The following is a 15,685-nucleotide window of genomic DNA, read 5'->3' on the forward strand; positions in this document are numbered from 1 at the left end:
CAATGAATCCGGGTGGTTATGACATTCAAACTTGCAACATACAATTAAAGAGGCTATAAAATATATGGAAACAATTATTTCATTGATAATTTGTGGTTGGGTTACAACTTTCGTAAATCTCTTGATTCCTCTCTCCAAAGGGTTAGAGTTTTGATATTTGTTTGAGTACGGGGCCTTGTCGGCTTATTCCATACTATGTACCTACAATGTTTGGTAGTAAGGAGGAGATAGAGTCTTTGTGACTTGTCCCATCCGAGCCTTGAGAGAAGATAAGGTCTTTGTGACTTATTACATCTTAGCCTAATTAAACCCTAAAAACGATTCTCTTTATATAGAGTGTCGTAAAGTAGTAAACAAGAAAAACTATCAAATATTTTACAAGATCTTGAAGATAAATATCTTATATTTTTTTATATTATCTCCCTATTTACATATATCCGTCGCCTAATAATTAACAAAATTTCAGTGTCAACACACTCCTTGCAATGTACCTTGTAAAAAAAAGATTAATTCTTGTTTGGAGACATTTATCAGTTAAAAGAAATATTTGGAATGTAAGTTTAGAAGGGTGAGAAACAAGGAGAAATGGGTGATTACCTTAGATGGGAAGATATATAGCCTAAGGTTGAGGTCTTCTAATATTTAGGATCTACTAGTTGTGGGAGCGCCCACAATGCGGACGCCCCCCAATTTTGTAGAATTAAACTCGATGTGTTAAATTTGTGAATGTTGATCGTGAGAGTGGTATTTAATGTAAAACATATTACGAATGATGCTGGGTGAAAAACTTTTAAAATTTGAAAAAAAAAAAGAACAATAATAACGATTATAAAATGGCTAAAAGGAAGATTAACATTCCTTTTAATGATTTAAGGTTATATACTCTTAATTTCGAACAGAATAGATAGTCAATAAAAGTATTATAAAAATTAACAAGTAATTTCAAACAGACAGAATAAAAAGATAGCAGAGAAACACAGTAACTTAAAACTATTAGACCTCAGAAAGAAAAGCAAGCTAAAATCTTTTTTGCCATTTATAACTGTGTAACATTCTTATTATGCCATCATCAAAACAAGTAATTTTGTACACCAACTTTACTCCATGAATACATTACCCATAATAATAAAATAAATAAATAAATAAAAATAAAAAATAACATCAACAAGAACAAGAAAATGAAAACCAAAAAGCCCTATAAATCTCTACAGGGGCCAGTGGCTATATCTGAAAACCAAAATATCAATATAATAAATGAGACATATACAATTTAGTCGAAGGGGTACATCATTTGGAATCCATCGGATGTGACAGAAACCTGAATGATGGAGGAAGATCAAGGATAGGCAAGGCTCTTGAAAACTGCTGCCAATCCTGCCATATACTTGCCTTGGTGCTCTGCGAGTGCTAGCTCAGTATCAGTTCTCGAGGTATTTGAGAATCCCCTACAGCCCAGCACTGCTTTGTTTCCTAGGGACAGGACATCATCTCCATACTGGAAAGGCATGAAGTAGTATTTTGGGACAGCATCTCCATAAAGGATATATGTTATTGTAACAGTAAAGCCAAGCTTATTGATACATAAAGCCTCACATATTAAGGAATAATAGAGAGGCAGAGAAGAAAATGACATATAATACAAACAAAAGATCGAAGTTTTATTTTGGTAACCTTACCAGCCAAATTCATCAAAAGCAGCTTCTGCACAACGTTGCTGGGCTTCCCTTCTGGTTATATTAGTTCCTTCAACAAAATAGGGCAAAATAGATTTCAAAACAAAACAGGGAAAATAGATTTCAACACAAAATAGGACGGGCAAAACAAAATAGGCAAAATTGAACAAAATTAAAGCATTAAAAATAGGAAAATAAAAACTAATAAGTAGAAAAGTAGAGCCAAAAACTAACGATTACAGCCAACTTAAGTTCTGATTATTGAGGAGCTGGCATTGTTCACGGTGTATAAACAAACTATCAAAGACCTTTGTGATCTCTGAAGTGCTAATTACTACAAGAGAAATTATAACCCTCCTCTCCAATTTGAGCTCAGGAATGATTGATATTTAATTAAGGATGGATAAATATATTCAATTTATCTTTCAAATTTTTATTTTCATAATATTAAAAAAAAAAAAAAAAAACAAAAAAAACAAATAAATCCATTCGATTAGAACAACCAGACTCAATAATTCTAGAGGATTTGATCGTTTTTTTTTTTTACAAGACACAAGACTAAATGGTATAAGTGATACCAGTCCAACTGTCAAAGGAAAAACTAAACATACTTATTGTACATAATTCAGATGTATAGAGGTTTAAGGGTATAATCACACAACCAAAAAAGAGGGGGGGGGGGGGGGACACCGCAAACTTGCATCATGATGAACTTAGGCTAGTTAAGGATTTGAGAAGCTGATTGATAAATAAACAAATAAATAAAAGCCATCACTAGTAGAAAAAACTAAATGGGAAGCCTCAAATGGCAAGCGGTTTTTAAAATCCGCTTCGAAAAACCCACCCAAAAAAAAAGACCTCAGATATGTAATGGCAAGCGGTTTTGGGTTGAACCGCTTGCCATTCTTTATAATGGCAAGCGGTTTTGGGTTGAACCGCTTGCCATTATGTATAATGGCAAGCGGTTCAAGCCAAAACCGCTTGCCATTCCAAAAAAAACCCTAAAACTAAATACGGGCCTCATTCCTCCTCTCCTTCATTCTTTCACGCCTCCTCTCTCATCCTCATATTCTCTTTTCTCTTTTCTCTCTCCTCTCATCCCCTCCCTCCTTCACGATTCTCCATTCTCATCTCCTCTTTCTCACTCTCCTCTATCTCTTTCTCATTCTCTTCATTTCTCTATTAGTTTCTCACTTTTTTTTTTTTGCGATCTCTTTCTCACTCTCTGTCTCCCTCCTCTCCTCTCTCGGATCTCAAGTAAAATCGAGTAAAATCAAGTAAAATTTCGAGCAAATTCAAACCAAAAACCCCAATTCTAGGAGGCGATGGTTTAAGCGTGTGGTTTTCAAGTTTTTTGGGTCAAATTCGACTATGAAAACTCTAGATCTAGAGTTTTCATGGTCGAATTTGACCTTTAAAACCATAGTTTCAAGCGAAAATCGACGTTTTCATGGCCCCAGGTCTGATTTGGGTAGAGGTCGTGGTAGGTTAGTTGTTGTTTTTTTTTGTTTTTTTTTAAGGTCGTGGTGGGTTATATGGTGCTTGGTGGTGGTGGTGATACGGGATAAAGGCGGTTGTGGCGGGTGGGTTGTGGGTTTTGTTTGGGGTGTGTTTAGCCGTTTAGGTGATAGATCTGGGTTAGGGTGGGTGGGTTAGGGAGGCTGGAGGTGTGGGGTGGTGGGTGGGTTCGGGTTAGGTGGGTAGGGGTTCTGGTGGTGGTGGTAACAGGTGTTTGTGTTATTAATTTATTTTTTTGTTAATTTATTTATTTTTGTTTAAAAACAGAAATTTGTAAAATTACAGGATTGATTAACAAAAAATAATGTTGTTAATACATATGTTTTGTTTATGGATCGATTTAACTGAAAAAAACCAAAAAAAAAAAAAAAAAAAAAAAAAAAATTTTAAGGCGTAATGGGAAGCGGTTTGGCGCCAAAACCGCTTCCCATTCTCTACAAATGGCAAGCGGTTCTGAACCGCTTGCCATTTAAAAGGCTAATGGCAAGCCCCCCAATAGCATGCGGTTCAAAACCGCTTGCCATTAGGGGGTTTGAACCGCTTACCATTTAGTATTTTCTACTAGTGCATTTAGATAAAGACTAAAGGGCTCTAACCTGCTGTACCTCCAACACTTTCTGCATATGCTGTGGTGGAGACGTGAAGTTTCCTCATCGCTTCTTGCTGCTTTCTTGAACCATGCGTTTGCATAACATAAGATGGTAAGAACAAGTAGCCACTCTTGTCATACCTGGGCAATAATATAGAAGATGCCAATAATAGTATGCAAATATAATCAAATGGTATTAATGGGAAAATCGTACAACATATTCTTCTAATAAGTTTCATAATTTTAGGTTGTTCAGGATTAATTGACAACGTATCTTGTTAGACTATATAAAATATACAATACTAAAATACCTACTCTCCTTCTGATCATATTCCAAGTCTCATAGGTTTTTTTATTTTTTTTTACAGTCTATAGTCCATCCAACTTCCAAATTTGCACCATCTTTTTCAAAATAATACCATTTTTCACAGCTTACTAAACTTAGAGTAATTTAGAGTAGGATGATAATCAAAGTTTTAAAAATGCTACAGAATGGTAGAAAAGGGGCATAATTTTGTGATGGACTGGTTTAGTAGCCCGAGTTAAAGCATAAAAATGAATTCTTAATTCTTATAATCCCTTTACAGTTCATCAATTGATTGAAAACACAAAAAACATAACCATATGTTCTAACATAAGCAGTACCTTAGAAATTAGTACCTTCACAATTTAGCATATTCTCTATAGCTTTGCACATCCCGAGGAATAACAACAAATCTATAAGCGTCTCTGCAATAAATCTAATATCATCTCCAAATTATTTTATTCTTATTATATTAATCATAATGAAATAACAAGCTAGGTCCGTACGAGATTAATTAATCTTTGATGTGGCCTATTTAAAGGTTTGACACTAATATGCAAGCAGCAATATATGGGCGTGAATGCATGAACATAAATGTCACCCTATAACCCAAGTTTAAATGTTTAATCACCCGAGTCTCACATTATACCTAGCTGCTTCAAAGCTTCATCCATAAAACTTGTAGTGTCTTAATTTTTTCTTCAAGGATTTTTACTTAGGACGCCTAAACCTTCTGCACAATCAAGGCAAAGAATCAGTTAGGATAAGTTCTTAGTATGCTTAATTGCTTAAATAAAGCAAAAAAAATTTTTTTTATTTGCGACAGACTTTACTCATAATTACTTTTTTTTTTGTTTGTTAAACCTAAGGCGTTCCTTTCATTGGATGGATCTAAATCATGCAAAAATATATAATACATGTCACATTGAAGGATTCAGACAATATGATAATTAATGTCAAACTCCCTCATGTTCAAGCTTAGAGGTTCTTTTATCTAAAGCATTGCAATTACCCAAAAAATATAATTAAAATGGACCTTTACAATGATCAGACAAAATTGGACTCACTCAGCATCCAGATCATAAATCAATTAATACTATTACGGTCAATGACATTTTTTTAGGATATCAGAGCATATTAAAAAGATGGAGGTTACGGAAATGCGCATGTTAAGGTGGATGTGTGGAAACACTTTAAGAGATAGAATCAGAAATGAGGTTATTCGCAAGAAAGTAGGTGTGGCGGGCATTGTAGATAAATTAAGGGAAAATCGTCTGCGTTGGTTTGGACATGTAAGACGGAGACCCGAGGGTGCACCGGTGCGAAGAGTGGAAGAGTGGGACCATGGAGGGATTAAACGAGGAAGAGGGAGACCAAAGATGACTTGGTTGGAAGGAGTGAGGAAGGATATGAAGTGCATGGATTTACGTGAGGATGAAGTTTTGGATCGTAAGGGATGGAGGAGAAAGATTTATGTTGATGACTACACGGAATAATCAAATTTGGTTCATGTTAGCCGACCCCACTTTTGGGATTAAGGCTTTGATTGATTGATTGATTGATTGATCAGAAAGTATATATCTATAGTTCTAATATATTATGTACAAACGGAACTATATTCAGTTAAGCGAGCAGCAAAATCACTAATAGAGTAGTAAACTTGAAAATGAGCATATTCCTAAATTACCTGTTCACGCTCCTTTCCAGTGATAGTAGCCAATTAAATCATTGTTAAAACTCTATTAAAAAAAACAGAAAAATAAATCTCAAAACATCAAATTAAACTCATGAAAAAAATTAAATCAGAGACTTACTTGAAGAAAGAGCTCAAATTCACCTTCATCATTCATATTCTGATAATTGCTCCTCAGAAACGAATCTCTCTCCTTTCTTTAAAAGAAAAGCAGCCAAACGAAGCATTAGGTACTGCAAATTACTGGAAAATGTACCAAAATTATAAAAATAAAAAATACATACCCACACCATGACCCTCTTCTTTGAAGGAATGAAGTGGTGTTGTGCTCACAAACCATGATTGAATTAGTTTCATAATCAGAATCTAACACCAAAAAAAAAAAAAAAAAAAGACACTCGAAATTCAACCAGAGTACTGTAAATTAAGGGTGTTGTTATTTGTCGCTCCCATTTTACCGGGTAACGCTCCCTTTTTTTCTTGAAATTCCAATCTTACCCTTGATATATAAATACGGTTTTTTCATTCCCGACCCACATTTCTCACTTCTTTACTTCTCTCTCTAACTCTCTTACTCTCAAACTCTCTTACTCTCTAACTCTCAAACAATTTTTTTGTAAAAAAAAAAAAATTCAAAAATTGTTTTACATGGGTGATTCGAGGCGGATTAGGCTAAGATTCGGAGGGAGGACTTCTGGCGGAGCTGGTGGCAGCGGCGGAGGCGGCGGCGGCGGCGGTGGAGACGAGGTAAATTTTTTTTTTTTTTTTTTAATTTCGGATCCTGGAACTTCCGCCCAGAATATCCGGAAGTTCCATGGAGGATCCGCCTGGAATTTCCGGATCCTCCATGGAACATCCGGAAATTCTGGGCGGAAGTGTGACATCCGCCCAGAATTTCCGGATGTTCCATGGAGGATCCGGAAATTCCAGGCGGATCCTCCATGGAACTTCCGGAAATTTAGGGCGGAAGTTCCAATTTTTTTTTTTTTTTTTTTTTTTTTTTTGGCCGTTTAAAAAAGTTGTTAATTTTATTTTTTTTTTTCGGATTTTGTTTTGTTTTTTTTTTTTTATTATGAAGTGTTATTATTATTGTTGTTATGGTTAGTATTATTATTATTATTATTATTATTATTATTGTTATTATTATTGTTATTATTGTTGTTATTATTGTTGTTGTTGTTATTTTGAAGTGTTATGGTTAGTATTATTATTATTATTATTATTATTGTTATTATTATTGTTATTATTGTTGTTATTATTGTTGTTGTTGTTATTTTGAAGTGTTATGGTTAGTATTATTATTATTATTATTATTATTATTATTATTATTATTATTATTATTGTTGATATTATTATTACTATTATTATTATTATTGTTATTATTATTGTTATTATTATTGTTGTTGTTGTTATTGTTATTATGGTTATTATTGTTATTGTTATTACTAAAATCGGATTAATTTTTAATTTTATGTAGATCGAGGGTTCTGGTGCTCGACATGCAATATCACGACGTCTGAATGCGTCTGTTAGGAGACAGACATCTCGATCTTCACTGGCTCAGCCCGAGCAGCAGCAATACGGGTCTACTAGTGGTTGGTCGAGAGACCAACAGTCTGGTAGTAGTCGGCCCTTGTACTCTGCAAGTGGAGCACCCATATCTGACGAGGAAGACGAATGTTCGGGTAGTCATGCTGGTGACCGGGATGAAGAACAGGACCCTCAGGATTACCATATGGTATATAGGGGTCAGTTTGGGAGATTTGGTTGTAGTGGGTCGAGTCAGCCTACTTCCAGCTCTGCAGAGGCATGGTTAGTGCAGGAACCGATGCCGGGTGGGCCTGAGGATGGGTCAGTTATCCCTAGTTTTGGCGGTCACGTGGCACGATATATCTGGATGGAGCAGGAGCGTAGTGTTTTGCGCTGTTTGAGTAGGACAAAGTTATGTTCTGACTTGTGTACTTGGCGAGGCCGTCAATCTGTGGAGGCCATTGCGGAGATTGATGCTAGTTGGTTGTCTCACTTGCCCGGCCTGATGTTTAAGAGACTTGATTGGCCGTTGATTTCTGCTTTTGTTGAGAGGTGGCAGCCAGATACGAACACCTTTCACATGCCATTTGGGGAGATTACGATCTTGCTGCACGACGTGTACAACATACTTGGGTTACGGGTTGCAGGCAATATGGTGTCCACTACTCCTAGCACGGACGTGTTACGGGACGAGTGCTCGGTCACCATGGATATGACTCCAGATGATCTGTCTGAGGTTTGCGGCACAAAGACCATTTGGCAGGGTAGTGGGGTGTTGACTGATAAGATTTTTGAGTCGACGTTGGCGGTCGACCGGGATTTTAGTGAGCAGCTTGATGCATACTTGTGGTTAGTGCTTGGAGGTACACTGTTTGTAGACAAGAGTGGTAACCGTACGCATCCTTCCTTCCTCCACGAGCTATGTCACACGGATGTCCCTATTAACGAGTATGCTTGGGGAACAGCTGCACTGGCCTACTTGTATCGACAACTGGGCACGGCATCACGGAAAGGTGCTGATTCGATTGCTGGTTGTCTCACGCTTCTGCAAGCGTGGATTTACGAGTACTTTCCGTGCTTTCGGCCACAGCAGGGTACCTTGACCCGGGACCTTCAAATGCCTCGTGCGTCTGCTTGGGATGTAGGAGCGGGATGTCCTAGCAAGAACCTGGAGCGCCTGTTAGCTTTTCGTACTAGGATTGATGCGCTTACCGACCGTGAGGTGAACTGGCTACCGTACGGAGCTGATCCTGCATTACGAGTGCCCCCCACTTTATTCATTGGCTGCATCCAGTACCGTAACATCATTGAGCCGTACATGCCGGATAGAGTGGTCCGCCAGCTTGGTTTCGTGCAAGGCATTCCCCGCGAGATCATCAGGCCAGAGAAGGCCAAGAGGCCGACTAACTTGAAGATGTATCGGGTAGACTTCCCGACTGAGATGACAGCTGTGTTGTGGAATAGGTTTGTCCCTGGGGTATCTCAGAGTGTTGTTTTAGGTGCCCTACCCAGGCTTAGTGCTGCAGCTCCTTCGGTTGCGCCCGGTTACATGCAGTGGCTGTACAGGTTTTCTCACCCGCGGGTATCTCCAGGTCCAGGAGTTACAAGCAACCTGCCTGAGCGGACTAACACTGATTACGTACGTATTAATGCTTAATATTATATTAACAATGACTTCTATTAATTTTTGTGTTATAATATGTTATTGTTTTATTTGCAGTGGATGGGTCGGTCCATGGAGATTCACCAAAGAGCACTAGCTGAGTATCCTGAAATGTCGAGTGAGACTCGAACAATGACTGAGCAACTTGTATTTGATTGGAAGTCAAAAATGGGACTTTAGATTATTTTGATTAGATGTTCTGTTAGTGATGGTTTTAATTATGTTATGAACTTATTTGTATTTTATTTTTAAAAATGTAATGTAAGACTGTGATGCATGGGTAGTAGCAAGTTGGTACTAGGCCTACTCCGAGACAAATCACCCTTGCGTTGAACCACGTAGCAATAGGAAATAAATCTTGAATTGTAACCATCCAATGCCGCTCCCCGACAGCCCCACCATCCCATCGAATACGCTCCACGTTCATCCAAAGTCGCCCAAGCCCGTAAATCCGTTCGTACAAATCAGGATGACCAGCGACCTCGTTTGCTATTGTTTCCCGAGCGTCAAACCACTTATTTTGATCGCCAAAAAAGAAGTCGGCGACACAACGAAAGCCACAGTTCCCATCACCAATGACATCCTTCCAAGATGAAATGTACGGCAACATTGGGGCTGGAAGCAAGTTCAAATACCTGCATTGACTAATGTCACTTGGATCTACAACACAAAATTAAAAGATAAATTATTAGTAAAGCTACACGTATTAAGTTTACATATTTTTATATTAAATATAGAATTTTAGTATTACCTGGTTCTGGGTCACCACCACGTTGAGTGTGTTGACGGTTCACATGCTCGAAATAGCTACGATCACGCCTGGTGTTATTTTTTTTCGGCCGACCACGAGGGTTAAGGTTGATATGTGGTTCTTCAAGGTGTGAATGATCTGGATGTAGCTCCTCTTCAATGATTCGCGTTACATTTCGACGTACGGCCGGGTCACTTTCCATGACTTCGTCGATTAGGGACCGAAAATGTGCAGCCTCCTCGGTCGAATCATTTACCACTTCAGGAATGTTACCACCATCACCAATAACCAGTGTCTTCCAGAAATAATGAATTTGGCTGCTATACAATCCCGTCTGTGCAACTATCGAATCATGTATCTGGCAAGCACATGGAAGACCATGGGTCACACGCATAGCACATCCGCACCGTTCATGGACCTGGTAACTCAAATCCCGCATCCTTTTCATCTCCTTATCCAGAACTTTCAAGCAATGTTGAGACACTTTGCCATTTATACGTGACAGGGGCAACTGTCTGTACATCTGACCAATTTTAGACCTTGATGCCTCCAACTCATTACGAATTTCTATGATGCGATTACCGATATGACAATGGACTCGGGCCCATACGGTATCCAAAGCACCTGCCAATGATTCCAATTAGTAAATTGAAATGCAATTACAATTACGTAACAACCAGAACAACTAATAAAATCATACAACTAACCTGTGGATGATTCAAACCAAGTTTTCACTGCTGAATGTTGGCTCTCAACTCTGCAATTGGTGGTGTTACCAAAATGAAGAATCTGGTTCGTCCAAAATTTCACAAATTTCTCCTTATGACAAAGCCATGTTCTCTGAACATACTGAATCACTTCCGGATATTTTCCCCACCTCACTTGCATGGCAGTTAGAGCACGATCATACTCCGCCTGTGTTGTTGCATTCACGATTTTGAACCATCTCCCAGCTCTAAAACTGACACCAACCGTCTTGTTTCCAAACATCTTCGTCACCTTAGCCTCCATATCTCTGTTGATGTGCCATAGACAGAGTAAATGTGACGTCCCTGGAAAGACTTCTCTCAAAGCCGCACAAAGCCCAAGATCACGGTCTGAAATAAATACAGATGGCTCTATATCAAACCCAATCAACTCCCTTAATCTCTGCAACACCCACCGATAGCTAGCCGTGCACTCGTCGCGCATGAAAACATATCCAACTAGAAAATTCTGGTTTGTCGGTGTCACGCCTACTACCTCAAAGAAAGGCATGTTATATCGATTGGTCTTGTAAGTAGAATCCATACCTATGACATGTGGGTATGTGCGGAGTATGTTGACCATGATCGGGTGCACCATAAATGCATGTTGCAAAACGTTGTGATCATCGTTCGTGACCCAGTAAATGTATTTACTCTCTCTCGCCAGATGAAGAAATTGCTGAACAACTCCTCTTCCTTCGGACATCTCCATCCTGAAGTCATTTCGGCAATTGTAAATGTGTCGGATGTTTGGATGATCATCAGGAAATTGCTCGGCAATAGTGGACATGATGTTACGGGGAGCAACCTTGGACTTTGTCATGTCCCGCACAACCTGTTTTGCACCCGGACTCAATCCGCTCACTTTACGGTGTCCCTCTGGGTACACAATCATTGGGTGGTTATGTGTCCCGGTGTGATCATTTTTCGCAATGATCTTCCAACTTTCGGTGCTGACATCATAATATATCTTGATGTAGAATGGACAACCATTAGCTTTGGTTTTGGTGTCCTTCCGTATCGCGTTCTCCAAATCTCTCGGCTTGCTCCTTCGTGACCGATCACATCGCAAATACCGATACGGCCGACCATAAATGGTTTTGTTATAAGACGATTTCACCAATATAAATCCCAATTTTATGGAAACACCATCAGCCCATGTAACAGCATCGTCAAATGTAGGAAAAAACGTATCGGTGACAAAATTCCCACTATAATTCACACCGTCACCGCCTTCCTCAGATTCCATATCCTATACAAATTAAAACAAAACATGCTTTATGTCAAAATAATAATAATAAAAACAATAATAATAATAATAATAATAAAAATAAATAAATAATAATAATAATAACAATAACAACAATAATAATAATAATAATAATAATAATATTAATATTAATATTAATATTAAAATTATATTTCTACTAATTAATAATAACAAAATCAACAACAACAACAACAATAAAAATAACAGCAACAACAACAATAATAATATCAACAACAACAACAACAATAATATCAACATATTAATAATAATAATAATAATATTAATAATAATAATAATTAAACATATTACTAATAATCATATTAATACAACAAAATTACATTAATTATCAAATACTAAATCACAACAATAATCACAAGACATATGTTGATAAACGTACTTTAACAATTTAAAAAAAAAAAAAAAAAAAAAAAAAAAAAAAAAAAAAAAAAAAAAAAAATTGGGACATCCGCCTAAAATTTCCGGATGTCCCTAGGTACATCCGCCTAAAATTTCCGGATGTGCCTAGGTACATCCGCCTGAAATTTCCGGATGTACCATGGAACATCCGGATTTTTTAGGCGGATCCCAACTTCCGCTTGGAATTTCCGGATGTTCCATGGTACATCCGGAAATTTTAGGCGGATGTACCTTGGACATCCGGAAATTTTAGGCGGATGTCCTACTTACCGAAAATAAAAAAAAAATACTTACAGAATGATCCGACGCATTCTCCGGCGTACGTATGTTCCACTCGCCGTCCATGACCTAAGACCCGTCGGAAAATTTAACGATTTTTGAAAATAGAAATTTTAGGTGGTCGTGGGGACCGATTTGGTTGCAAGGTCGTGGGGACCGATTTTGGGAAGCTCGGGACAACAATGTCGTGAAGTAAGGGTACCGTTTCATGTATGGTGTCCAAATGGGGAACAAGTTCATTTTTATAACCCATATTGCATAAAGGGCATAGTGGTAATTTCAAGAAAAAAAGGGAGCGTTACCTGGTAAAATGGGAGCGACAAATAGCAGTTGAGTAAATTAATTGTGAAAAAATTTCCTAACAATTAAATCTCCTATCTTTCGAGAAAAAAAAAATCAGCAAAAAATCCAATTAAATCGAAGCAAAATGGAAAAGTAATAAAGGGGAAAGAGTAAGAAACAAACCAATGAATTAACGAGACCCCAGACCTCGAATTCATTAAACTCTCTTTCAATGGCTAATTACAAAGCCACCATTACCACCGCTGTCATAAGGGTTCGCGAATTGGGGGAAGAGAAGGAGGAGAGAGAAAGTGGCATACATGAATGAACAAAAGAAGTGGACCAAGACAGCTAAATTAAAAGAGGGAAAAAAATGGCAATTGAAGGAAGGTGTGAAGCAGAGGAAAAGGAGGAGAAGAATGCTAATGAGAACGTGATAGAGGAGAGAGGAAGAGGAGGAAACAAGGAGAAAGTTGCAAGACCAAAAATGAGGGACTCAGCAAATTAATTGGACCAAGGGCAAGTAAGTATTTTCACGCACTAAGGGCATAACGGGGAATACACTATTGCTAAGCTACAGTAGAAGTTCTCATAATTTAGTAAGTGTTATAGATACATTATTCAAAAGAATGGAGCATTGGATAGATTTGTAGAGCTCATAGGAACATAGCAAGTAAATTAAAGTGGAAGAGTGCTAGGGGTTTGTACTTTGTAGTTGATCCCAACATTCCTCATAGATTGAAGGTTAAATTCTACAAAACAACAAATTGTATATGATAAGATGAATGTGCATAAGATAAATGTGGCGGAGATGCATCTGTTGAGATGGATGCATGTGTCACATGTGTGGCCATACAAGAAAAAATCAGTTTAGAAATGAGATAATTAGGGAAAAAAAAACAGGGGTCAAACCCATTCAATAATATAAAATGAGTGAGAATCGCTTAAGATGGTTTGATCGATACTAGTTAGAGGGCTTAAAAAGTGGCAAAGTCTTGAGATCTCGAGGGGCATGAGAAGACATCAAAATTCTTGGAAGAAGGTTATGTACGTACATTTTTTGTTATATTTAATTTAGTACGTAGTATTTTCTTTTTATCGTTTGCTCAACCCGTGTTTTGTGAACTTTACTACTTATTTCTCCTGCTACATTTTTTAAACCTTTATGCTTATACTTACATAGGTTATGTTTTACGTCTCTCATTTATCTCCTTCAAACTCAGGTAAATTATTTATATACTCTTTTTTTTCCTCGCTTTACACAAAGTTTTTCCTTCCCAATTTTTATTCAATTGATTATCTTGTTATGATAGTTTTTCCTTTTAGGATATTTCTATATGAGGATTCATTTTAGCTAATCAAATTATTTTGGGACTAAGGCTTTGTTGTTCATTATTGTCGTTGTCCACAAGTTATTTTTAATTGTCTTGTTTGATGTTCATGTTATTATCAATCAAGCATTTGTTAAAAATCAGATATTTATTTGTTTGTTATTGTCGTTTTCCTCAAGTTATTTTGGGACGATTGTATTTGTTAATTGGAGTTGTCAATTATAAAACATTTCACTTAAATATTTCAATATAAGATTTAATAATCTGTAAGAAAACAAATGTTCCTGTATAATAATATTGTCAATAATTATATAAAAGAAATTTTTTGGGAAACTAACTAGTATAAAAATCAGAGCATTTTCTGTGTGGCCAGTTGACATACACTAAAACACTGATCGAATAACCCTGGCCTGACCGACCGAGTAACTCCTGATTGACCGAGTAACCCTTGACCAAGTAAATCCCGGCTGAGTAACCCCGACCGACTAACAAACCCCTAACGGACAAAGTTACCCTTGATCGACCAATTAAGCCTTGAATAAGTAACCCCGGCTACACAGTGCGGCTAGCTATATGTGAAACTTTGTGAGTAAAAACTTTTTTTTTTTGTTTTTTTTTAATTGTAAAAAACTAACTAATAAAAATATGTTGTAAAAAAGAGAGAAAAAAAGGGTAAAAGAAATAAATGCTGGAAAATAGTCAAACTCCCTAAATTTGGCAAGTGGTAGCCTTCTTAGGGCTTGTTCTCTTCAGCTTATTTTCAGTTCAGTTCATCTTTAATCAGTTCAGTTCATTTCTTTTCAAATCCTAATTTCCTTCTCTCATAAAATATTCTATTCAATTCAGTTCGGCATAGTTCAGTTCAATTCAGTTCAGCTCTAATCAGTTCAGTAAATCAGAACAGGGCCTTAGTTCTTACAACATTTTATGGTTTATAAGGTTGTTTATTATTAATTTGTTTTATAAGGTAGTACAATTTTTTTAATTTTTTTTTTATATAAAATTACTTAAATTTTCCTATGTAAAATTTAATTAATCATATGTCAATTGAGAGTTAAGTAAATATCATGATTATATATACTACCTTCGTTACATATTATTTGCAACGATTTGACATAAAGTAGAGAGAAAAAATGTCTAATCGTTGCAAATAATATGTAACGGAGGTAGTACGAAATGTGTATATGAATAACTTGTAGTCACTTTTGAATGGAATTTTTTTATTGCGTCATAACAATAAATAAAAGTATACGTATGGCCTGGATCGCCCGGTCAAGTGATGGACTTTGAGTCTAAAAGTACAAATGGAACAAGTAATTTGAGACTAATTTAAGCGAGTTGTATGTATAATATTTCCTCCGTCCTTATTTTACTTGACCTGTTTTATTTACACGTTTGCCAATATATATCTTTAACTATCAATAACTTCATTCTCCATAAGTAAAAATAATAAAAGTTACATATTATGATATTACTTTTTGAGACAATTTTAAGTAGACCCCCTTACATCAATGGCTGGTTCATACATCCGGGTGTACCATGCACATAGTTTATAAATGCAAAAAACATCATTAAATTATAAAAGAACACATCATTGATATATAAAGAACATGGTTAGTTATGAGAAACTAATTTTAAA

The 15,685-nt window shown here is 36.7% G+C and overlaps 1 protein-coding gene and 1 long non-coding RNA gene across 10 annotated transcripts; one reads left to right on the forward strand and one right to left on the reverse strand.

The window, feature by feature from the left end:
* Positions 1-955: 955 nt before the first annotated feature.
* LOC145570573 (uncharacterized) lies at positions 956-13,435 on the reverse strand. Of its 9 annotated transcripts, none has more exons than XR_014096509.1 (7): positions 12,899-13,435; positions 6,062-6,143; positions 5,922-5,974; positions 5,772-5,823; positions 3,788-4,817; positions 1,677-1,743; positions 956-1,495 (listed from the first exon to the last, which is right to left on the reverse strand). It is a non-coding gene; the product is annotated as an uncharacterized LOC145570573 (long non-coding RNA). The 9 variants fall into 9 exon arrangements; XR_014096510.1 differs by lacking the exon at positions 5,772-5,823 and having other exon boundaries at positions 3,788-3,921; positions 4,734-4,817; positions 5,899-5,974; XR_014096508.1 differs by having other exon boundaries at positions 3,797-4,817; positions 5,899-5,974.
* Positions 6,218-9,178, forward strand: LOC145572713 (uncharacterized). The gene is made up of 4 exons (XM_081631688.1): positions 6,218-6,524; positions 7,255-7,515; positions 8,095-8,946; positions 9,028-9,178. Exons 1-4 carry the CDS (start codon positions 6,426-6,428, stop codon positions 9,148-9,150), a joined length of 1,335 nt encoding a protein of 444 aa, XP_081487814.1. The 5' UTR covers positions 6,218-6,425; the 3' UTR covers positions 9,151-9,178.
* Positions 13,436-15,685: the final 2,250 nt, after the last annotated feature.

This window comes from Chenopodium album, chromosome 12, assembly GCF_948465745.1.
Source record: "Chenopodium album chromosome 12, dcCheAlbu1.1, whole genome shotgun sequence".
NCBI classification, from domain to species: domain Eukaryota; kingdom Viridiplantae; phylum Streptophyta; class Magnoliopsida; order Caryophyllales; family Amaranthaceae; genus Chenopodium; species Chenopodium album.

Bases quoted from the DNA above. Each gene is read 5' to 3' on its own strand.
- LOC145572713 (XM_081631688.1), top strand. From the start codon at position 6,426: ATGGGTGATTCGAGGCGGATTAGGCTAAGATTCGGAGGGAGGACTTCT. The intron at 6,525-7,254 runs GTAAATTTTTTT...AATTTTATGTAG, and splicing joins GCGGCGGCGGTGGAGACGAG to ATCGAGGGTTCTGGTGCTCG. The intron at 8,947-9,027 runs GTACGTATTAAT...TTTTATTTGCAG, and splicing joins AGCGGACTAACACTGATTAC to TGGATGGGTCGGTCCATGGA.